General features: G+C 62.9%; 4 protein-coding genes and 1 non-coding gene across 5 annotated transcripts; 1 reads left to right on the top strand and 4 right to left on the bottom strand.

Annotated features, from left to right (window-relative positions):
• Positions 1-436: 436 nt before the first annotated feature.
• Positions 437-509, bottom strand: TRNAV-CAC (transfer RNA valine (anticodon CAC)). The gene has a single exon. It is a non-coding gene; the product is annotated as a tRNA-Val (tRNA).
• A 3,502-nt stretch (positions 510-4,011) lies between these two features.
• Positions 4,012-5,721, bottom strand: LOC128898782 (thaicobrin-like). Its single transcript, XM_054175459.1, has 2 exons — positions 5,664-5,721; positions 4,012-4,532 (listed from the first exon to the last, which is right to left on the bottom strand). Exons 1-2 carry the CDS (start codon positions 5,719-5,721, stop codon positions 4,012-4,014), a joined length of 579 nt encoding a protein of 192 aa, XP_054031434.1.
• Positions 5,722-9,492: 3,771 nt separating this feature from the next.
• On the top strand, positions 9,493-12,077 carry LOC104308308 (glycoprotein Ib platelet subunit alpha). The gene is made up of 2 exons (XM_054175360.1): positions 9,493-10,702; positions 10,829-12,077. The coding sequence occupies exons 1-2, from the start codon at positions 9,513-9,515 to the stop codon at positions 11,757-11,759; spliced, it is 2,121 nt and encodes a 706-aa protein (XP_054031335.1). The 5' UTR covers positions 9,493-9,512; the 3' UTR covers positions 11,760-12,077.
• A 598-nt stretch (positions 12,078-12,675) lies between these two features.
• On the bottom strand, positions 12,676-16,058 carry KLHL33 (kelch like family member 33). The gene is given in 5 exon segments (XM_054175458.1): positions 12,676-13,252; positions 13,783-13,953; positions 14,356-14,713; positions 14,716-15,288; positions 15,527-16,058. Coding segments are annotated over 5 exon segments (2,202 nt in total). The 5' UTR covers positions 16,050-16,058.
• Positions 16,059-18,181: 2,123 nt separating this feature from the next.
• Positions 18,182-23,079, bottom strand: NDUFA11 (NADH:ubiquinone oxidoreductase subunit A11). The gene is made up of 4 exons (XM_054175142.1): positions 22,950-23,079; positions 21,942-22,034; positions 20,139-20,261; positions 18,182-18,368 (listed from the first exon to the last, which is right to left on the bottom strand). The coding sequence occupies exons 1-4, from the start codon at positions 23,029-23,031 to the stop codon at positions 18,256-18,258; spliced, it is 411 nt and encodes a 136-aa protein (XP_054031117.1). The 5' UTR covers positions 23,032-23,079; the 3' UTR covers positions 18,182-18,255.
• Between the last annotated feature and the right edge of the window lie 462 nt (positions 23,080-23,541).

The following is a 23,541-nucleotide window of genomic DNA, read 5'->3' as shown; positions in this document are numbered from 1 at the left end:
GCATGGGGACTTCCCCACCTCCCTGGGCAGCCTGTGCCAGTCCCTGGCCACTCTGGCAGCAAAGAAATTTTCCTCCTTTCCAACCTAACCCTCCCCTGGCACAGTCTCAAGCCATTTCCAGCACCTGAGACTAGGGAGCAGAGCCCAACCCCCAGCTCACTGCAGCCTCCTCTCAGCTGTAGGGAGCAATGAGGTCTCCCTCAGCCTCCTCCAGGCTGAACGCCCCCAGGTCTCTCAGCTGCTCCTCCCCAGCCCTCTGCTGCTCCCCGGCTCTGGACCTGCTCCACCCCTCAGTATCCTGGCAGCGAGGGTACAAGCCCGACCCCTCCCCAGCGGCCGATCGCTGCTCTGCTCCTGGCCGCCCCATTGCCGATCCAGGCCGGGCGCTGGCGGCAGCCTGCGGGCCGCTGCGCTCGGTGGGGCCGTGGCAAAAAGCTGTTTCCGCCCGGGATCGAACCGGGGACCTTTCGCGTGTGAGGCGAACGTGATAACCGCTACACTACGGAAACCTGCCTGCCAGCGTTCCCCCCCGGCAGCCTCCAAGGGCCACAAAGGCCAGGGGGCGCTGGGGGCTCCACACCAGGAGACTCCACAACTCTCTCAGCAGCCTGCCCCAGGCCCCCATCCCCCTCACACCAAACAACTTTCTCCTCCTGCTCAGATGGAACCTCCTGGGTGTCAGTTTGTGTCCATTGCCCCTTGGCCCGGCACTGAGCACCACTGAGCAGAGTCTGGCCCCAGCCTCTTGCCCCCCACAGCTCCTTTAGCTCTTGCTGAGCATTGCTCAGATCCCCTCTGGGGCTGCTCTGCTCCAGACGCTCACCCCAGGGCTCTCAACCTTTGCTCCTCACAGAGATGCTCCAGGCCCCTCAGCATCTTTGTAGCTTCCTCTGGACCCTGTCTCTTTTCAACTGGTGAGCCCAGCACTGGACTGGGCATGGCCTCACCAGAGCAGAGGAAGCTGCATGTTACAAGTGCCAAGGAGGACACCATAAACTCAGTGTCTGGACATGTTTCCAAGGCCCTGGGCAAGGCCTTAACCTTGGCCAAGACCCATGGCTCCTGCAGAAGCTGCAAGTCAAGAGGCCTCTGGGCTTGTTCATACCAATAACTCTGAAAAGAGAGGGCTCTGTGCTCCTGGGGACACAGCTCAGCATGGCCCTTTGGAGCCAAACAGCTGCAACACAGCAACCTGCCCAGGACCAGCAGAGGAAAAAGCAGCAGCAGCCAGAGAGTGTCAAGGAAGCAGCAAACCCAGAGGAGGAGAAGTCACTGCTGCAGAAGGAGCCAGAGCTTACCAAAATCTCAGCAGGGCTGCTTTGGGGCATCTCTGACAGCCCAGAGCTGAGAAGAAGAAAAAAAAGGAAAAGGAAAAGGAAAAGGAAAAGGGAAAAAGGAAAAGGAAAAGGAAAAGGAAAAGGAAAAGGAAAAGGAAAAGGAAAAGGAAAAGGAAAAGGGGAAAAGGAAAAGGAAAAGGAAAAAGGAAAAGGAAAAGGGAAAAAGGAAAAGGAAAAGGAAAAGGAAAAGGAAAAGGTGAAAAGGAAAAGGAAAAGGAAAAGGAAAAGGAAAAGGAAAAGGAAAAGGAAAAGGAAAAGGAAAAGGAAAAGGAAAAGGAAAAGGAAAAGGAAAAGGAAAAGGAAAAGGAAAAGGAAAAGGAAAAGAATGTTATTGAGGTGGGGAGGGAGAGGTCTCTTCTCCATGCCAAGGACCTTCCACAGAGGTCTGTTGGTACTCTGGGGGAGGGCTGAGGGACACTGCTGCAGTCCCTCTGCTGTGCCACAGCTCCCCAGGGCTTTTCTGGGCAGTCTGAAGGCTCCCAGGCTGTGGTTTGGTCAAGGGGCAGGGCTGGGACAGTCACTGGAGGAGTGACAGAGGCTCTCAAACTCCTCTCCCTTCCCAAAGGGAAAAGAAAGGGAATAAGGGAGAGAGGCTGTTGGGCTGGGAGAGAAAATTCAACAGCTTTAATGGAAACAATAACAACAAAATAAACCAGACTGGACCCAGCCCCTGGTGCCAGAGACCTCACCAGCACCACTGATGCTGGGGGCAGGCACTGGGCAAGCCCCAGACTGGACACAGCAGCAGGTGGGAGCCAGAGCCAGGAGCTGCATTCTGGAGCTGGATTTGGCAGCACAGGGGTCAGGATGGAAGGCAGAAGGGACAGAGTCCCCCTGGGACAGTGGTCCCTGAAACAGAGGCTGGACTTGGTGATCCCTCAGCTCTCTCCTAAAGATGCCCTCCATGGGCTGCAGTCCCTTGGTGGGCAGTTGAGGGTCAGCTGTCCTGGCCACAGCTGCCACCTCTGCCTTCCTGCCCCCCAGGGTGGGGCACAAGCTGTGGCAGTGCCCTTGGTCTGCTCAGAAGCAAGTCTAAGCCCAGCCCTTGGCAGGAACTCTGCCCATCAGGGTTCTCAGTGCCAGGAGCTGCCCCTGGCTGTGCAAACCTGCCCTGAGCTGCAGAAAGTGCCTCAGTGAGCAGGGACTGAGCTGGGCAGGGACAGCATTGAGCTGTGCCCACTAGGACATGGGCAGCACATGGAGCAAGTTTGTGCTGCTTTCCCTTACCTCACACTGCCTCTGTGGGGCTGCTCTGCCAGCAGCTGGAGCTGATCCTGCCTGGACCATCCTTGGATGGTCTCCAGGATTGCTCTCCTGGCTGGCTGGCCCCACGAATGTGCAGAGCCCAGTGGGGTGTCCCCTGTGCCCACACAGTGCCAGGGAGGGTGGGAAGCCCACCCCTGGTGCCAGGGCAGGGTGTCTGTGCCTGACCCAGGGCTGCAACTCTTTCCAGCCACTGTAGCACACCAGGGAGACCAATCCCTGTGCCCTGCTGCCAACACAAAGGTGACAACTGAGAGGTCCATCCAGCAGTGTGGCTGGAGAAGACACCTGTGGGACCCAGGCAGTTCTTCTTCACCTCCATTGACCTTTCTTCTCCTGAGAACAGGAGTGGCAGGAGAGGATAAAGCAGGCTCCCTGGGAGTGGGGACTGCTGCCTGTCCTTTCAATGTCATTTCCCAGCTCTCTGGAGCTGCTCTGCAGGTGGGAGATGAACTCTGAGCAGCAGCTGAGCACTCTGGGTTGGTCTCATTTGCAGAAAAGGAGGCTGAGTGCCCTCCTCGCTCTCTGCAGCTTCCTGGGGCTGTGGAGAGGGAGGTGCTGAGCTCTTCCCCCTGGGAGCCAGGGACAGAGCCCCTGGGAATGGTTCAAAGCTGAGCCAGGAGAGGCCCAGACACAACATGAGGAGGAGTTCCTTTCCCAAGAGGGTGGTCAGACCCTGGGACAGGCTTGCTCAAGAGGTGGTCCATGCCCCAAGCCTGGCAGGGCTGAAGAGGCATTTGGACCATGCCCTTAATAACAGCTTGAGCCTGGTCAGCCCTGGACTGGTCACACAGTTGGACCAGGGGATGGCTGCAGGCCCTTTCCACCTGGGCTCCTCCAGTCTGCTCTGAGGAGGAGGAGACTGATGGGGGAGACCAGAGAACAGATCTGTGGCAACTGCCTCTCCTCTGGACTTCAGACACCCCTGCCTCGTCCTGTGGTGCCCTGCCCAGAGATGTGCTCAGTGCACATCAGTGAGCAGTGGGCATCAGGCCAAGAGAGGCTGTGGATGCCAGGGGCAGATAAGAGCTATCATGGGCTCCAGCACCCACTGCTCTCTGGGGGCTTTATTTTCACCACTGAGCTCAGCTGCAAAGAGCCATGGACACCACTGCAGCCCTCCTGAGGAGCCATGGCCTTGTGCAGGGCAGGTCTGCAGTGCCCCAGCTCTCAATGCCACCTCCCTGCCACCTGGCACCAAGCTCCTCCACACACTGAGCCTCGGTGCTGTCTGCAGTCCCAGCTGCAGGGCAGAGGGCAGGGAGGAGGCTCTTTGGTGGTCTCCATCTCCCACTTGGTGGCCAGAAGAAGCTGGCAGGATGCAAGACACTCCCAGTGCCCAGCACCAAGACCCAGGCTGCTGATGTTCAGCTTTGCAGTGTCCCCCAGCACCACCCTGGCTCCCTGGACATCAGGGACACAGCCTGAGCCAGGAGTCCATCCCCACCCAGAGCCACGGGCGGAGGGCGGCCCCGGGGCCGGCGGCCAGGCAGAAAGCGAAGAGCTGCGCTCGGTTCTCAGCATCAGCAAAGGTCACCTGCCCCGTGGTGAGGTCCAGGCAGACCTGGACGGCCCTGGGACTGCGGGCAAGGCTCAGGGGGGTCCAGTCAGGGTCGGTGAAAGCAAGGTACTGCCCAAACCACTGCCCCACGGCCCAGATGCCCTCCTGGGGGGCAAACCTGAGGACCCCTTTCCTCCTGACAGAGTCCAGGGCCACTCCCACAGCCCACCAGTCGCCGGCCTCGGCCACCTCCACCTGCCAGCAGTGCGTGCCCGAGCTGAAGGCAGGGCAGCCCAGCACGCAGGGCTCGGTGTCGAAGCGCTGGGGGCAGTCGGGCAGCAGGCTCCAGCTGGCGCCGCGCCACACGGCCCTGCCGGCCTCTGCCAGCACCAGCAGGGGGTTGGCAGTGTCCGGGTCCAGGATCACATCAGCTGGGGACAGAGGAGGAGAAGCTGCTCAGGACAGGTGGCCCCAGGGTACATCAGGGCTCCATCCACCCCAGCAAGGGAAGGAACACAGCAATTTCCTCTCTCCTGCCCGGGGCTTCCCAGCGTGGGGTGGAAATTCCTCTCATGCTGGACTGCCCCAGCCTTGGCCCTGCCCCTGCCCCTGCCCCTACCCCTGCCCCTACCCCTGCCCCTGCCCCTGCTCCTGCCCCTGCCCCTGCTCCTGCCCCTGCCCCTGCCCCTGCTCCTGCCCCTACCCCTGCCCCTGCCCCTGCCCCTGCCCCTACCCCTGCCCCTGCCCCTGCCCCTGCCCCTGCTCCTGCCCCTGCCCCTGCCCCTACCCCTGCCCCTGCCCCTGCTCCTGCCCCTGCCCCTGCCCCTGCCCCTGCCCCTGCCCCTACCCCTGCCCCTGCCCCTGTTCCTGCCCCTGCCCCTGCCCCTACCCCTGCCCCTGCCCCTGCCCCTGCCCCTGCTCCTGCCCCTGCCCCTGCCCCTACCCCTGCCCCTGCCCCTACCCCTGCCCCTGCTCCTGCCCCTGCCCCTGCCCCTACCCCTGCCCCTGCCCCTGCTCCTGCCCCTGCCCCTTCCCCTGCCCCTGCCCCTGCCCCTGCTCCTGTTCCTGCCCCTGCCCCTGCCCCTGCCCCTGCTCCTGTTCCTGCCCCTGCCCCTGCTCCTGCCCCTGCCCCTGATCCTGCTCCTGCCCCTGCCCCTGATCCTGCCCCAGGAACTTCCAGGTGGCTGCTGGCCAAGGAGATCTGAGTTTCCTGGAGGAGGATGGCCCTGGGTGGATGAATGCACCTCTGCTGTGCAGCCACAGGAGCTGAGTTTGGCTGTTTCTAGTGCTGCAAGAGCACAGCAGGGCCCAGAGCAGGCTGGGGTAGGCATCACCCCAGGACCAGCAACCTGTGGCCCCAAAGTCCTGTGGGCACATGGAGGGAGCCCAGGTGGCAGCTCAGGTGCCTGGTGGTGGCTCTACAGACAAGCACCAGGAGCTCAGCTGAGGGGGCTGCAGCCCTGGGCCAAGCCCCAGGTGCTTTGATCCTTCCATAGCAGGAGCCAGATGCATTTTTCTCATCAACAGGGAGCAATTCCCTCTCCTCCCTTCTGAGAACTCACCTCTTCCACCCATCTGCTCCACCTCACTGCCCAGCATCTCAGGCTCTTCTCTCTCCATCCTGGATACCAGCAGGGCTGCAGAAAATCAGCAGGAGGGGAGAGGATTTCCTGCTGAAAGTGGAAACTGCAAGGCTTGGAGACTGCCTGAAGCTGCTGAAGAAGCAGGAAGAGCCACAGCAGCTGGGTGGTTTCTAGGCAGCCAACACTCACCTGCAGGCTGACTCCAGGACAGGAGGGGTTGGATGTGTCTGGAGGTCTTCCCCTGCCCTCCTCATCAGCTCCTGGCTGCGCTGGACCTGCACAGCGTTTCCAGCTTGTCCAAGGAAGCAGATCAGCATCAGAGGGGCAGGATGGCCTGGAGAGCACAGCAGAGAGCCTGGAGCCTGCACCTCTCTGTTGGGGACCACCACAGCAGCTTCCACCTCTCCTCCTCTTGGCCACCACCTCACAGGCCCTGAGGCAGCTGCCAGGGGTGGTGTGACCTCAGCTAGCACGAACTGAGGAGCTCCTCAGAGCCCCTGTCCCGTCTGCACCCCGGGATCTGCCCCCCCAGCCAGCTGCAGGGGGTGATAAGTGCTGCTGCGCTGCTGGGAGCAGCTCTATCAGCCTGCAGCACCTCCAGCCTGCTGGGATGTCCCTTGGGGACACCAATCACACCCCAGGGGCTGTGCTCTGGGTGTCCAGGCTGGGGACCATGCTGAGGTCTGGCTGCCCACAGGTGCTGCTGGCCCAGAGCTGTCCTTTTGCCGGTGGGTTTCAGGGTGGAGGTGTCTGCAGGGTTTGTGTTGCCTTGGTTGCTCAGCTCAGATCCTGGGCTTTGCATCCTTGCTCTGCTCACCAGGCAGCTTTGCAGGTGCCCAGGGGGCATGGCCTCATGCCCACTCACAGGGAACTTGGGAGGTGGCACCCACTCTGCTCTGTCACTTCACTCTGAAAGCCACCAGTCAGGCACAAAGTGGGGCAGAGTGAGGCCCTGCTGCCAGAGAGCTCTGCTGCCCATGCTGGGACAGGGCTCAGGGAGGCAGCACTGGGGACAGACTGCCTGGGCAGGGACTCTTCACCCAGGGGCTGCTGCTGCTTGGTGGCACTGGCATGGTACGGGAGGGGGGCTGCCGCTGGCACCCCCTGTGCAGGTGGGCAGGAAGCTGCTGCTAGTGAGGAGCTGAATGGTGCCAGACACAGCCTGACATGGCTGGTGACAGCACCTGCCCTGGGCGAGGGGCAGCACCCACCTCAGGACCCAGGCTGGGGCAACAACCTCACGGGAGATCAAACCCTGGAGCAGAGGAGGAAGCTGCTGGGCTGCACAAAAGGGCAAACCTAGGACAGAGATGGAAGGGTGCAGGGCAGAAGGATGGCTGATGTAAGCCTCCTCTCCCTCTTGACTCCACCTGAGGGAAGCAGGCTCAGCACACAAACACTGCCTGCTCCCTTGCTCTCCCCACATGGATGTCAGGACCTCAGGATCTCTCCTGGCCTCCTCCTCACTGCTCATAATCAGCCATGGGAAGTAGGACTGCAGATGACTCCTGCCCTGTGCACACCCTCCCTCCACCACAGGAGGCTTCTTCCCCTTCAGAGCTGGTCACTGCTTGGGTCTTTGGCTCCTTCTCTTTCATGGAGTGAGCCCATGGGGTGAAGCAGCTTTCGAGGGCCCAAGGTGTCCTACTGCAGTCATCTGCCTGGGGAAAGAGAGAGAGGCAGAAGCAGTTGTAAAGGGTTGAGACCGTGGGGCTGTGGCAGCAGGGAGCAACTGGTGGTGTGGTGGGGGATGCTGTAGGACCAGGGTGAGGATAAAAATAGTGCTGTGGAGGAGGTGAAAGCAAAGGCAGGCTTCAGCCCTGGGATCCAAACAGGAGGTTGGGGGTTACATTTGCTCTCTGCCTTCCTATCCCCTGGTTCCTGCTGGCAATTGCTGATGCAGAGTCAAGAAGCAGCCCCTCAGGTTCTGCCTCCAGCCTTCTACAAGCTGAGCTGAGATGTCCCTGCAGGGAGTGGGCAGAGGGTGAGAGAGGCTGGGGGAGGACGCAGGAAGGAGACTGCTCCAGTGGACCAGAGGGATGAGTGTCCCACACCCAGAGGGATGAGTGTCCCACACCCAGAGGGATGAGTGTCCCACAACCAGAGGGATGGATGTTCCACACCCAGAGGGATGAGTGTCCCACACCAGAGGGATGAGTGTCCCACTCCAGAGGGATGAGTGTCCCACACCAGAGGGATGGATGTTCCACACCAGAGGGATGTGTCCCACACCAGAGAGATGAGTGTCCCACTCCAGAGGAGTTAATGTTGCATACCATGGAGCACCCTGCTCAGCAATGAGCCTGGCAGAAGAGAGGTTTTCCCAAGGTCCCATTGCTGGAGGAGCTGCTGGGCAGGGTGGTGAGGGAGAGCTTTTGTGTCACTTTCTTTGCTTAGCTCTTTAACCTCTTTGTCTCGACCCCCTGGGGCTTCTTCCTTGCTTTCGCTTTCCCCATCCTGCCGCAGAGGCAGTGGGGAGCAGCTGGTGGGGGCTTAGCTGCTGGCTGGAGCTGACTCTCCAGAGCCCACAGAATGGAAAAGCAGCAGCAGCAGCAAACCTCTTGCAGCTTTTTGTACCCCTCCAGCCCTGAGGCCCAGGATGCTCTGTAGTGACCCAGGGAAGTGGAGACAGCTTGGCTGTGGGGAGGGCCAGCAGCAGGAACTGCAAAACCGAGCTCCTTCCTCTGCCTCTAATCTCCTCTCCTGCTCTGTGCTGTGGCTTCTGCCTCGGACGTTGGACCTGCCTCTCAGCTCCCCAGAAGTCCTCCCAAGTCCCAAGGAGAGGATCCTTGGGACACCACAGACAGCGAGGTGAGGTACGTGCAGAAGCTGGTTCTCACTGCTGTGGCAGCCGGGCTGTGCTCTGCAGGCTGTGGTGCCTCAAGGATGGAAGCTCAGAGCGGGCTGAGAAGGAGCTGCCTGGAAGCAGAGGAGGGGCAGACATTGCCCAGGGATTTCCCAGGAGGGATAAAGGTGAAACCTGGGGGTTAGGAGGGATGCTCCCAGGAGCAGCCCTCCCTCCTTCACTGCACAAGAAGCTATGGAGCTGGGCTCTGGTTGAGACTTCTCCAAGGAGATGCTGTGGTGGCAGCACAGTTACAGCCAGGGCTGTAGGGCTGAAGGACAGGAGGTGGTTTGGGCTGTTCAGGAAGCCACAGCTCCCTTCCCACAGCTGTGGGTGCTGATAGAGGGGCAGGGGAGCTCCACCACCACCACTGCCCCCAGAGCAGCCCAGTCCTTGGGCAGGAGGGAGGCAAAGCAGCAGAGAGCGAAGGTTGGAGCATTCCCAGGTGAGTCTGAGTGGGAGCTTGGGGGAGCCACAGCTGTGCATGGGAAGCTTTCATGGTCATGGCTTACAGTTCAAGGCTCATGGCTCATGCTCCTGCTCCTGAACCCACAGCTGGCAGAGGGCTCAGCTGGCTGTGGGTAAGAGCATCTTGCTGTAGAGTCATAGAATGGATTGGGTTGGAAGGGACCTTCAAAGCTGGGCTGGCTGTGGGCATGGCAGTGATGCCACCCTGGTGCAGGAGGCACCGAGGTGAGGACCTGCATGAATCAGGTTCTCTCTGCCATGGAGGGGGAGGAGGTGAGCAAAAGGCTAGAGGCAGTGTGTCCTTGCTGAGCCCCCAGGGGTGATATGACACCCAGGGGTGGGTGCTAGCTGAAGGTGTGGGATTCATCTCTCCCTCCCAGGAGGAGCTGGGAGGCTCAGAGGGCTCCCAGGGGGTCTGGCAGGAGACAGCAGCTCTGGTGTCTGCACAGGAGGAAAGGTGACCTGCAGCTGTGCAGCTGCCTGTGCCCAAGCCTCTCGGCTCTCCCCTCCAGGCCATGTGGGTCCCTGCCCGGCTCCTGCTCCTCCTCCCAGCCCTGCTGCCCCCAGCCAGCACCGCAGACCCGGACCAGCCCTGCCCTTCAGAGATAAACAAGGTGAAGGACTTGCTGGAGGTGAACTGCACAGAGCAGGGTCTCAGCAAGGTGCCCTCAGGCCTGCCCAAGGAGACTGGCATCCTGCTGCTCAGCACCAACCGCTTCACCTCCCTCGCCCTCTCCGACTTGGTGCCCCTGGCCCAGCTGCGGGACCTGGACCTGTCCCACAACGAGCTGGCGGCTCTGCACACTGGGCCCCTGCTGCAGACCCTGCAGGAGCTGATTCTGTCCCACAACGAGCTGCAGGAGCTGCCCACCCTGCAGGGCCTGCCCTCGCTCACCCACCTGGCCCTGGCCCACAACCGCCTGGCAGCGCTGCCGCCGGGGGCGTTCCGCGCCGTGTCGCGGCTGCAGGACCTGGACCTGCGAGGGAACCAGCTGAGGACGCTGCCCCCCAGGGCCTTCGAAGGGCTGGGGGCACTCAAGGACTTGGACCTCTCGGACAACCTGCTGGAGGAGCTGCCGCAGGAGCTGCTGCAGGAGCTGCGGGCGCTGGTGACGCTGTGGCTGTCGGGGAACCGCCTGCGGAGCCTGCCCGACGGCTTCTTCCCCGAGGGGCACATCTTCATGTACGTCTTCCTCACCGAGAACCCCTGGCACTGCGACTGCAGCCTGCGCTACCTGCGCCTCTGGATCCGCCACAACGAGGACAGCGTCTACCAGCCCGAGAGGGGCCTGGAGAAGACCAAGGTGGAGGTGGCCCCCGAGAAGGTTCTGTGCCACAGCCCCGCCGAGCACCGGCACAAACCTATCCTCCACTTCCGACCCGACTGCGGCGCCGAGGGGGATGCGGATGAGGAGGAAGAGGAAGACTACTATGATGGGGAAGTGCCGGTGAAGAAAGCTGCCGCGGCCACCTCGCCCTCCTCTCGGCCCAGCCCCCAGGAGAGCACTGCTGTGACCCCACCTCTCCTCCCGGCCACCACCCCTCCCGTCAGCACCCCTCTGAGCGCCACCCTTGCCCCGAGCACGTTGTTGGCAATGCTGACAAGCACCAGAGCCCCCAGTCCCACCACTCCTGTGCCCCCCAGTCCCACCCCCAGCACTGCTGCCATTCCCAGCACTGCTCCCACCAGCACCCCACACAGACTCTCCACCACCATCCCCACCACCCTCACCTCCACCACCATCCCCACCACCCTCACCTCCACCACCCTCACCTCCACCACCATCCCTACCACCCTCACCTCCACCACCCTCACCTCCACCACCATCCCCACCACCCTCACCTCCACCACCCCACTAACAACCACCATGAGCACCACACACCCCAGTACCAGCAGCTGTCCCCACACCACCCTTGCCACCAGCACCACCACCACCTTCACCACTCCCACGGTGTCCACTGGCACTTTTGTCACCACCCCTATGGCAGTGCCTTCCACAGCCATGCCAGAGACCTCTTCCACTGTCAGAGCTCCACCTCCTCCTCTGACATCCGCCACACCACTGCTCTCCAGCACCCTGCTTCCCACTCACACCCCACCAGCACCCCTGGGCACCACACACTTCACCCACCCTGCACCTTCCCCTGCCCCTGTCCCCCTCTGCCCATGCTCCACCCAGGGACCAGCTGTGCTCTTGATGCGCTCCCAGGCAGGGGCAGGGGGTCCGCAGTGGGGGCAGTGGGTGCTGAGGCACTGCTGCCTGTTGCACTGGGGGCTCTACCTGGCTGCCTTGGTCCTGCTTGTCCTGATCATGCTGGCCCTAGCAGGCTGCCTGGCATGGATGTGTCTGGTGGGACGGAGCTCCTGGCACAAGTCCTGGCAGACCCAAGAGGCTCAGTATCCACTGCTGAACTGGAGGGAGTCAGCAGGAAGCCCTGAGGTGCATCCCAGCAGCTCTGAGAGCCACATCCAGCTCCACACCTTCTGTACCATCAAGGAGGTAGAGCTGTGCCCCGAGGTCACTTACTGCACCATCAAAGACCTGGGCTTCCAGCGCCCTCCTCCTGCACCTTCCTCCTTCCGCACCACAAAGGAGCTCTGGGTCCACCATGGTCCTCCAGAGGCTTCATTCAAATCCTTCTCCAAGAAGCTGATGGTGACAAACCTCAGCTCCCTGAGGACCCCTTCTGCTTACAGCCTGGACAGGGGGGTCAAGGCCATGGGTGCTGTCAGAGTGAAATACTCTGGCAACACCTTGTGAGGTGAGAGAGAGAGCCAGGGTGAACTCTGCTTGCCCAGGGAGAAGCCACCCAGCTCCTCCCTCCAGCATCCAGCCCTCACTCCCACTGAGGTTCCTACAGCTGCAGTAATCACCTGGGGACTTGGCAGGGACAGAAGATGTCCAAGGCTGGGCAGCCACAGCTTGGAGCTGCCTCTGGCTGGTGTCAGGGTGAGTGTGGAGAACCCAAGCAAACTCTGTGCTCCCTGCCCCAGCTGCTTCTGGCCAGGTGATGCCCAGGAGGCTGAGTGATGCTCCTGGCCCAAGCCAGCTTGTTAAGCACAGAATAAATGTTCTCTTGGCCTGAACTTCAGAGGGGTGCTGGCTTCCTTTCCCTGGACCTCCCATGGTCCTGGCAGGGTACAGTGGGGGACAGAAATGTCTTTGGCACTTGGAAAAGTGAAGGCAGAAAGGAAAATTCCCAGCTTGGGGCTTTGGCCCTGGATGTGTGACCCTTCCCATGGCCAAGGAACTGAGCCCTGGTGTCCCCCACCCACCTCCTGGTCCCCCCCAGCACCCTCCCAGGACACTCAGGCTGTTGGTCTTCAGCTCTCCTCCTGCTCCTTTCAAGGAGCTCCTGGCTGAGGCCTGGGTCCCCCCCAGCAGAAACAACAAGAGCCAGGGGGGGCAGGTCAGGAGCCACTTTTATTCACCCCAAGTGTGTGAGGAAATTGGGGGATCCTCAGCTCCCACTGAAGGGCCCAGGGCAGGAGAATGAGAACTCCTGGAGGCCCAGGGTGGAGAATCTTTGTGTCCCGTGGGGTGCCCACAGCCTAGGGCACGCATCCTGCTGGAAACCACTGGAGGAGCCTGCTCTGGGGCAGGGATCTGGGGGTGGCTTTGCTCCAGAGAGGTGCCAAAGGCGATCACAGCCCAGGGAGCAGAGTTTGAAACCTCCCTAAGTGTTATTTGGAATTCCATGTGGCCCAGAGGGGTCCTCAGGCCAGTTGGGGCCACGCAGGGCGGAGGGCACGGTGAGGACACAGGCTTGGAGGTCAGCATAGGCGTGGGGCAAGGTGCCCCTAGCGACCCAGCGCCGGCTGCCCGGCTGGTAGGCGTGGATCAGGTGAGTGTTCTGGTAGGTCTCATGGCTGTACCCCCCCAGCACTACCAGCTCCCCCCCCACCACAGCTGCACCCCCAACCACATGGGCACGGGGCAGGGGGCTGAGGAGGACCCAGACGTTCAGCTTAGGGCTGTAGACCTCAAAAGTCAGCTGGTCCCTGTAGCCAGTCTGCCCGGCCCGCTGGCAGAGCCCCCCAGCCACATAGAGCTGCCCCCCTGCCTCCTCCATGACGTGCCCAGCTCGGTGCCCGTTCATGGGGGCCAGGAGTGTGGCAGGAGCCCCTGGGGTGTAGCGCAGCAGGAACGCCTGGCACTGGCACGCCTCATCAAACCCCCCTGACACGTAGAGGGCACCGTCCAGGGCACAGGCTGCGTGCCCACACACAGCCATCGGCAGGGGCTGGCACCTCCTGGGCAAGGAGAGAGGGAAGGTGTGAAGGGCAGGGTAAGCAGGGCACGGTGAGCTTCCCCAGGGAGCTATGGCTCCACTGACTGCAGGTGATGCCAGCCAGCATCTAAGGAGCCCCTGTGGGCAGCATCAGCTGCCACGTAATGGATGCCCAAGGGGTATCACTGCTCAGCACTCTGCAGGCCTCAGAAGATATCTTTGGTCAACCTGCAGTGGACTTCCACAATGGACAATGGTGGCCAGCACCCAACAGAGCACCCACTGAAGGTGGCTGGAAGGTGTTCAAATGTCTCACTGGCAGACCCTCAGGGAATAGTATTGGCCAAAACCTCATTCCCCACCCAGCAAACAGCACAGGCCAGCACCAGGGACTCGGGTGCTCAGCACCCAGCAGACCTCTCCCAAAGGCCGCTGCAGGTCCACTCCATACTGGAGGCTCAGTGACCCAAAGGCTACTCAATGGATACTGCTGGGCAGTGGAAGGGGCTCCTCGGGCAGAGCAGGGCAGGGGTCTGCGTGCAGGGCTCTCACCTCCAGGTGTCATTGGCCAGGTCATAGCACTCCACAGTGTCTGTGCAGTACTGCTCCCCAGAGCTGCCCCCCAGGGCGTAGATGAACTCCCCCAGCGCCGCGGCGGCGAAGTAGCTGCGCCCGCAGCTCATGCTGGCCAGGCGCTCCCAGGCATCCTCCATGGGCTGGTACCTGGGGCGGAGGGCACAGGACAAGAGGCCACCTGTCACCCCCAGCACCGTGAGGTGACCTGGGCACCTCCGAGGGCAGCAGCTCACCCTCTGCAACTGGCCAGCCCCATCTTGCCTTCGGGCCATGTGCTGCCCTTACATGGGCACATCCCCTCCTGTGGGCAACACCAAACCACCGTGCCCTGGAGCACCTCCAGGCAGGAGCCCCCTGGGTTGCCCCCAAAAGCCTGGAACACCCCAGAGTGAGAGGGCACCTCGCAGCCTTGCCCCCAACCGACCCCAGCATGCCCAGCTGCAGTGCCCCACGCCTGGCTCCACGGGCGGCTCCAGCTCCAGCAACATCTCCTCTGGTCCCACAAGATGCTGGTGCCAGCTGGCACCCCCGGGTCCCTGCAGCACTCACCTGTAGACGCTGGCCAGCGTGTCATAAACCCCATAGTAATGCTTCCCACCCAGGATGTAGAGGGTGTTGCCCACCACAGCCACAGCGTGCCGGAAGCGTGGCCCATCAGGGAAGCGTCCCAGTGCCCTCCACTCCACCTTCTTCACCAGCCCTACGGCACTCAGGTAGCAGTGGGCAAACCAGAGGTGCCTGCTGGGCTTCCTGGCAGCCAGGTTGGAGGTCACCTTCTCCCCACCACAGACCACCAGCACCTCTTGCAGGCAGCGCACCCGGCAGGGCAGCTGGGCCGTGGGGGCAAAGCCCGCCACCAAGAGGTCGTGGATGACCTTGGGGTCAGCCACCCCTGCGGTCACGCCTTGACCTTCTTCAGCTCGCAGGTGGACATGAGGGCGAAGCGGACGGACGACAGCACCTCCTTGGCCAGCTCCTCTTGGCCGTCGCCGTTGGCCAGCAGCCAGCGGGAGGCTGCTTCCAGAGCCTCCAGTTCGTGCAGGACGTTGAGGCTGTCGGAGCGGAGCAGGCGGATGAGGAGGTGTGCAGGCAGGTCCAGGAAGGCAGGTGTGGCCACCACGCTGGGAAAGGTGGCCAAGATGTAGTCCTCTGCTACGTGGCCCACCTGGGCCAGCTCGTAGGTCGTGGCAAAGGCCAGCACGTCCGGGACAGTTTCTGGGGTCAGGCCGTGGGTGAAAACATCCAGGCAGAGGGTGAGGAGCCCCCAGGCCTGGTAGCGCAGGGAGGTCTCAGCTGCCTCCAGCACCGTGGGCCACGGCCCTGCCACAGCTCCTGTGTAGGCGAAGGAGAGGAGGAGGTGCAGCTCTGCTGGGGACAGCCCCGTGGCCAGCGGGGCCGAGGGGTCGTGGGTGGCTTCCCGCATGGGGCAAGTGAAGAGGGCTCGGAAGAAGTCACAGGAGCAGCTCAAGGCCAGGCGCTGAACTGGGGGGAAGGAGGAAGAACGGTGGGGGGTAGAGGGGAACCCCCTGCACTGAGTGGGGAACTCTCTGCCCCCTGGGAACTCGAGGTGTCCTGGTCCCCCACCAAGCCCCCACCTCTCCCGAGGGGACCAGCCCTGCGGCCCCCTCTAGCTCCTCACCCACCCCTGGAGCCTCAGCCCCCAGCTGTGGACCCCAGCAAGCCCTGAGCGCCTCCCGGGGCGCCCTTGCTGCCGGCTCACCTGGGATGACCTCGTCTCCTGCCTGCAGCTGGAGGTCGCAGCCCAGGCCGCTGCCATGCAGCTGCTTCATGGCTCTCAGCGTTTCCCACTGCGCCTCCAGGGGCTCGGGACCCCCCTCCTGGCTGTCGTTCTCCAGCCGCAGGGCACAGGCGGCCCCCAGCCGGGGTGCCCCCAGGGCCCGGGCAGCCTCCTGCACCTCCCGCTGCCGGCCGCGGGGCACCGCTCCCCCATAGGCGAAGGCGAGCAGAGCCCTCCAGCCCCACAGCGAAACCCCGGCGGGCAGCGGGACGCGGGCCGGGGGCCCCTGGCGCAGCTCCCCGCTCCTGCCCTCCAGCAAGCGCAGGAAGAAGGAGCTGATGGAGGCCAGCACCACGGCGTGGGCCGCGTCAGCCTCCGGCCCCACGGCCACGTCCACCAGCTGCCCCGCGGCGCGGAGCTGCTCGGCTGCGGCCAGGAAGTGTCCAGCGTGGGCTCTGTCCTGCAGGCTCCAGTGCGCCGAGGCTGGCCCCTCTGTCACCCACATCCTGCCTGCGGGCACATGGGGGGCGGCTCAGGAGCTGTCCTCATCGCCAGGGCCGCCGGGGCCGGCGCTGCCCTACAGTGGATCCATCGCCAGAGCCTCCACCCCGCGGCTGAGGTCCCCAGAGCTCTGCTGCTGCCCCAGAGCTGCATCTGATGCCCCCCAGCAAAGCCACAGCCCCCCAGGCAGTGCCGGCAGCCTGCGGTGTTGCCCCACGGCTGCGGCTGATGCCCCTCTCTGCCTCACTGCTGAGCCCTCCACATGAAGCTGCTGCCCCACAGGTCACACTGCTGCCCCACAGCCCCAGTGCTGCCCCACAGCCCCACACTACTGCCCCACAGTCCAAATGCTGCCCCACAGTTCACACCGCTGCCCCACGGCCCCAGTGCTGCCCCACAGCCTCAGTGCTGCCCCACAGCCCCAGTGCTGCCCCACAGCCCCAGTGCTGCCCCACAGCCTCAGTGCTGCCCCACAGCCCCAATGCTGCCCCACAGCCCACAGCTAAGCCTCCATCCTGCGCGGAAAGCCCTTCCGCAGCCACCGGCGCTGAGCGGCGCCGGCCCCGCAGCCCTTCCGCGGCCGTGCCCTGCGCGGTGCCGCCGCGCGTCCTGTGCCCCCTTACCGCCTGCCGCCGCTCCGGGAGGCTGCTGTGACCCCCCCGGAATGTGTCCCGGTAATTATAGCCCAGACCGGACACGTGGCCACGGCCCAGGGCTGCGAGAGGCCCAGGCGGAGGGAGGTCCGCGGCCCCGGCATCCCGCGACGGGCGGCGGGGACACCGGGGGACACCAGGGGACACCGGGGGATACCAGGGGACACCGGGGATCCCTGAGGATGGGTAGTGCGAAGCTGCCCAGAGATTTTTCCTCTCTCAGCTACAGGCAGAGCTGTCAGCCAGGGGCTTTCCTGAGCAGGTTCTCTTCGGGGGCTCTGCCCCATCAGACCTTCCCCTTAGCCTTATGCACCTCCAGAGCCCAGGCTGAAGCAACAACCCCCCTGAAGCCCACGGGTGGGAGACAAACACTGCCCAGGCTTCCCCACCCACAAGAGGTGACACCTCCACCACCCCCCATGGTGCCCCTAAACTGGAGCCCAGCCACACTGAAGATCTGAGGGTCAGGGAGCACATGGGGACACCAGCCACTTTGCCCAGCCCCAGGATCACCCTGTGCCCAGAAAACACAGACTCATGGAATGGTTTGAGTGGGAAGGGACCTTTCAGGTTCATCCAGGGCCCTGCAGCCAGCAGGGACATCTGCACCCAGAGCAAGTTCTTCAGAGCCCCAAACAACCTGACCTGCAATGGTGCCAGGGATGGGGCAGCTCCCAGCTCTCTGGGCAGCCTGGGACAGGCTCTCACCACCCCAAGGTCAAACACTTCTCCCTTCTCTCCACTCTCAATCTCTTTCAGATCCAAACCATCCCCCCTTGTCGTGTCCCAACAGGCCCTGCTCCAAACTCTGTCCCCAGCTTTCTGCTCAGCCCTTGAAGGCCACCAGAAGGTCTGCCTGGAGCCTTCTCCTCTCCAGGCTGCCTGAGCCCAACTCTCTCAGCCTGGCCTCCCAGCAGAGGGCTTCCAGAGCTGCCCCAGCACTGCAGGGGGGCTCTGAGCAGAGCACAGCAGAGAGGCAGAATCCCCTCCCTGCCCCTGCTGCCCACACTGCTGGGGATCAGCCCAGGACAGGCTGGGGCTGGGCTGGCAGTGCTTGGTGCTGGCTCAGCTCCAGCTTTGCACCTCCAGCACCCCCAAGGTCTTCTCCCCAGTGCTGCTCTCCAGCCCTTCACCCCCAGCCTGGATTGATAGCAGGGACTGCCCTGAACCAGGTGCAGGACCTTGCACTTGGCCTTGCTGATCTCATGAAGTTCATCCTTGCCCCTTCTGCAGCTTGTCCAGATCCTCCTGGATGGATCCCACCCCTCAGGTTCCTCAACCACACCACTCAGCTTGGAGCCATCTGCAGCCTTTCACCCCACCACTGATGGAGCCATTGAACAGCACTGGTCCCAGTGAGGACCCCCAAGGGCCACCACTTGATCTCCATCTGGACACGGAGCAGAAATCCCAGCAGGAGCAGCAGGTGAAGCTTCCTCTCCCAACAGCAGTTTCACATCTCAGCCCCACAGTGGATTGAAAACATCTTTATTGCACAGCAGCAGCCAGGGGCAGCTGGCAGGGGGCAGCTGGCAGGGGGCAGCTGGCAGGGGGCAGCTAGAGCTTGGGGGGTCCTGTAATCCTCCAGCCCTCCTGATTGCCGATCTTCATCAGCGCGGCCAGGACGCCCAGCCCCACGCAGGCCGTGGTGCCCGTCATGTAACTGTGAGCTGCAGAGACACAAGGAGCCACAACAGACCTTCAGGGCACGAGCACCAAGGGGCACAAGCTCCTCACAACCTCCTGAGCAGCAGAGCTGCTGTCTGCCAAGACAACCAGAAGGGTTCCCTTTAAGGTTCACCACCCAACCCTGGACCCAGCCCTGCCAGGGCACCACCACCCCCAGCACCACAGCCCCATGGTTTTTAAAGCCCTCCAGGGATGCAGACTCCAGAGCTGCCCTGAGCAGCCTGGGCCAGGCCATGACAACCCTTTTAGGGGAGAAATTGTTCCTAATGTCCAACCTAAACCTCCCATGGGGCAACTTAAGGCTGTTTCCTCTTGCCCTGTCCATGTCCCCTTCTCTCCTTCAGTTTGCAACCTGAAATATCAGCTCCTGTAACCCAGCACATCTCACAGGGGCAATCTGACCCTGCTCATTTCAGTGTCAGCAGTCACTGCTTCCAGCTCCCATCAGCACACAGATAAATTTGGTTTCACCACAACTCCAGCTGCAGTCAGTCCTCACATCTCTGAGTTTGAAAGGCTCCCTGGAGCCTTCTCTTCTCCAGGCTGAACAGCCCCAACTCTCCCAGCCTGTCCCCATAGCAAAGCTGCTCCAGCCTCTGCTCATCTTCATGGCCTCCTCTGGACCCTCTCCATCAGCTCCAGGTCATTCCTGTGCTGGAGATCCCACAGCTGGACACAGACCAGAGCAGAGGGGCAGGATCCCCTCTCTCCATCTCTGTCAATGGGCTGCCAGTGCCCATTGCTGGCTCCTGTCCAGCTTCTCCCCCCCAGCACCCCCAAGGCCTTCTCTGCAGGGCTGCTCTCAATCTCATCACCCCCAGCCTGGATTGATGTTGGGGGTTGGCCTGACCCCAGTGCAGGACCTTGCACTTGGCCTGACTGAACCTCATCAGGTTCTCCTCAGCCACTTCTGCAGCCTGTCCAGGTGCTCTGGGTGGTTCCCTTGCCTCAGTCTTGCCAACCACAGCACTCAGCTTGGTGCCACCTGCAGACTTGCTGAGGGTACCTCAGTCTCTGTCTGATGGTGACACTGAACAGCACTGGTGCCACTGCAGACCCTTGAGGGACACCATTGTCATCTGCTTCCATCTGGACATTGAGCTGTTGACCTTTGGATGCCATCATCCAACCAATTCCTTCCCTACTGGCCAGCCCCACTCATCAAAGCCACATCTCTGCATCTGAGGGAGGAGGATGCTGTGGGGACTGGGTCAGAGGCTTTACAGAAGCCTATGCAGGTGACCTCTGTTGGTCCTCCCTTGGCCACCATCATGGTGCCTCCACTGCAGAGAGCCACCAGGTTGGTGAGATCTGCACAAAGCCCTGCAGGAGCTGCCCCAGGAGCAGCTTGTGCCTTGAGTGCAGGGGAAGTGCCAGGGCAGGTGCCAGCTGCTGCGGGAAATGAACCCCAGGAGCTGCCCACACAGCCTGATGCCACCCATGCAGTGTCCATCCCCTGCCACCTCCAGGTCTCCAGAAAACCTGGATGCCATCTCCCAGACCCTGCCACCTCCAGTTCTCACTGGCAGCTGTCACTCAGCTGGCAGCACTGGGCCAGCTCTGCCTTCACTCCGTTGCCAGCCTGCTGTGCACTCTGGCACCCTTCAGCAGCCTTTGCTTCAGGTGCTGTACAGTGGAGCATCAATGGAAATGGCACAGCACAAACTCTGAGGTCTGCCATCCCCATGACTGCCTCAGGGGAAGGGTCCCCAGCCCAGAGAGGGCCTCCCTCAGGCAGTGCCCATGTTTACCTCGTGCCCCCAGCACGACTCCTGTGGCACAGCCACCTATGAAGTAGTTCAAAGGGTCGTCTGGCTGCTCCCGGATCTGGGCACTCAGGCAGGTGGTGGCACCAAAGACAGCTCCCAGGGTGGCTGGAGACAAGAGGCACAGAACAAAACAGACCCCTCAGGGAGCTGGGAATGACACACAAAGCACTTCTTCATAAATCACAGAATGGTTTGGGTTGGAAGGGACCTCCAAAGCTCAGCCAGTCCAACCCCCTGCACTCAGCAGGGACATCCCCAGCTAGATCAGCTTGCCCAGAGCCCTGTCCAGCCTCAGCTTGAGTATCTCCAGGGATGGAGCCTCAACCACCTCCCTGGGCAGCCTGTTGCAGTGTTCCAGCAGCCTCCTGCTGCAGAACTTGTTCCTCACATCCAATCTCAATCTGCTCTGCTCTAGTTTGAAGCCATTGCCCCTGGTGCTGTCCCTGCAGGCCTTTGCAAATAGTCCTTCTGCAGCCTTCTTGTAGCCCATTCAGGTATTGGAAGGTCACTATTAGGTCTCCCTGGAGCCTTCTCTTCTCCAGGCTGACCACCCCCAGCTCCCTCAGCCTGTCCTTGTAGCAGAGCTGTTCCAACTCCCTGATCATTTTTGTGGCCTCCTCTGGACCCTCTCCATCAGGTCCATGTCCTTCCTGTGTTGAGGGCTCCAGAGCTGGATGCAGTACTCCAGGTCTGGAGACACACAGTGCTGGTTCCTCTGGCAGAAGGGAGGACAATGAAGGAAGATCTGCTTCCAATTACCCAGGGCATCCCATCCCAGCCACTGTGGTGAGACAGAATTACCCAAGTCCCTTCCAGTTCCTCCTGCTCCCTACAGAGGCCCAGCTGTGCAGCCACCTGTGCAGGTCCTGCGCAGGAACCCTGCCAGCACATGAGGCAGGAATGGCCAAAGACAACCCCCCACAGCCAGCTTGGTTATCAGAATGAGACAGTCACAGACAGCCAGACTGGGGGGACCCCAAGCATCATCTGGTCCAAGCAGCTCAGAGCCCTTCCAGATGAGGCAACAGGGAAGCCCAGCAGCCTCATGGTGCAGAGCTTGCTCCTCACATCCGATCTGCTCTGCTCTCATTTCAAACCACTGCCTCCTGCCACTGGAGACCTTTGCAAACAATCTCCAGCTCCACCCAGGACAAAAATTGTCCATCTCTGTGGCAAACCAGCAAAGCACCAGCTCACATTACAGACCTCTGCAGCTTTGCACAAACAAACTGACCAAACCCCCAAACTAGGCAGTCATGCTGCTCTTAAACTCATCCAAAAAGAAACAGAGCCCCCAGGTCAAGGACTGCAAGGGGCCTCCAAGAAAGCCAGGAAGGGGCTGGGAGGACATGACAAGGGGCAATGGCTTTGAGCTGGAAGAGGGCAGGTTGAGGCTGGAGAGGAGGAATAAATTCTTGGCAGTGAGGGTGGGGAGAGACTGGCACAGGTTGCCCAGGAAGGCTGTGGCTGCCCTCTCTGGAGGTGTTGAAGGCCAGGCTGGATGAGGCGTTGAGCAGCCTGGGCTGGGGGGAGGTGTCCCTGCCCATGGCAGGGGGTTGGAGCTGGATGAGCTTTCAGCCACTCTACGGGAAGGGAGCAGCAGCTGTAAGGCTTCTGCAGCTCTCTCAACTCATTGCAGCACTCTGGCTCTATGGCTGCCGTTCTTCAGCTGCCTTCGAGGGAAGGAGAAGGCCGAGCCCCACCGGCACCGCGCACCAAGCCAAGCTGGGGGCTGCCGGAGCACAGGGAGCGGCCGCCGCAGGGCCCCGCCGGGCCGGGCCTTACCCATGGTGACGGTGTCGGTCGCCGCCATCTGCAAGGCGGCCAGCGCCGAGCTGGGCTGCTGCAGGATGATCCTGTAGGCCGTCCCCACCAAGCCTGCAACACAGCACAGCACCGCGCCGGTCAGCACCGCGCCGGTCAGCACCGCGCCGGGCAGCACCGCGCCGGGCAGCACCGCGCCGGCAGCACAGGGCCGGGCAGCACCGCGCCGGGCAGCACCGCGCCGGCAGCACAGGGCCGGTCAGCACCGCGCCGGTCAGCACCGCGCCGGCAGCACATCGCCGGGCAGCACCGTGCCGGTCAGCACCGCGCCGGGCAGCACTGGGCCGGTAGCACATCGCCGGTCAGCACCGCGCCGGGCAGCATCGCGCCGGTAGCACAGCGCCGGGCAGTACCGCGCCGGGCAGCACCGCGCCGGGCAGCACCGCGCCGGGCAGCACAGCGCCGGGCAGCACCGTGCCGGTCAGCACCGTGCCAGCAGCACAGCACCGGGCAGCACCGCGCCGGGCAGCACCGCGCCGGGCAGCACAGCACCGGGCAGCACAGCACCGGGCAGCACAGCACCGGGCAGCACCGCGCCGGGCAGCACCGTGCCGGGCAGCACCGTGCCGGCAGCACAGTACCGGGCAGCACCGCGCCGGGCAGCACCGTGCCGGGCAGCACCGTGCCAGCAGCACAGCACCGGGCAGCACCGCGCCGGGCAGCACCGTGCCGGCAGCACAGTACCGGGTAGCACCGCGCCGGGCAGCACCGCGCCGGGCAGCACCGCGCCGGGCAGTACCGCGCCGGGCAGCACCGCGCCGGGCAGCACCGTGCCGGCAGCACAGCACCGGTCAGCACCGTGCCAGCAGCACAGCACCGGTCAGCACCGCGCCGGGCAGCACCGCGCCGGGCAGCACAGGGCCGCGCCGGGCCGCGCGGTCCCACCGCTCGGTCCCAGGGCTCCGGCTCCCAAAGCCCGGGCCGGGCCCCGGAGCCGCCCTCCCGCCGCACCCCGGGCGCAGCCCTCACCGACGGCGGCTCCGACGCGGGTGGTCAGCCAGGTGCGGCTGGGGCACTGCTCGCCCTCGGGCCCGTCCCAGTAGCCAGCCATGGCCGCCAAGGGCACGGCCGGGCCCCGCCCGCTCTCGCGAGAGGACGGCCCCGGCCCCGCCCCGGCCGCAGGGCAGCGCCGCCCCCGGGGCCGGCGCAGAGAGCGGAGTGGAGAGCGCTGGGAAAGGGAAGGGAGCGCTGGAGAGCGTCCGGTGCCACCCCCTGCTTGGGCAGCATCGCGCAGGGCAGGGCGCCGCGGAGCACGTCCAGGACGGGTAGGAAAGTCTCCAGAGCTCACCTTAGGGCCTGGCACACAGCTGCAGTGGTTTGCTCTTCAGAAGCCTGTGTCGGACTCTGCCCAGGCAATTAGTGCTCATCAGAGAGCTGTTAAGGGAGGTGTAAGTTCTCTTACCATGAACAGGCAAGCTCCAGAGCCAGGCCAACCCGGGCAGGTGACAAGACGTAAAACACCCAACCTGACTCCAGATACTTTATGAGCAGCTGCAGGCTGTGGCTGCAGCCAGTCAGCAAACATAGGGGCTGGGCTCCCTTGGGTGGTGGATGGCACCCA

Source organism: Dryobates pubescens, chromosome 31 (genome assembly GCF_014839835.1).
Source record: "Dryobates pubescens isolate bDryPub1 chromosome 31, bDryPub1.pri, whole genome shotgun sequence".
Classification (NCBI taxonomy): domain Eukaryota; kingdom Metazoa; phylum Chordata; class Aves; order Piciformes; family Picidae; genus Dryobates; species Dryobates pubescens.
This window is presented reverse-complemented; position numbering and strand designations above follow the sequence as displayed.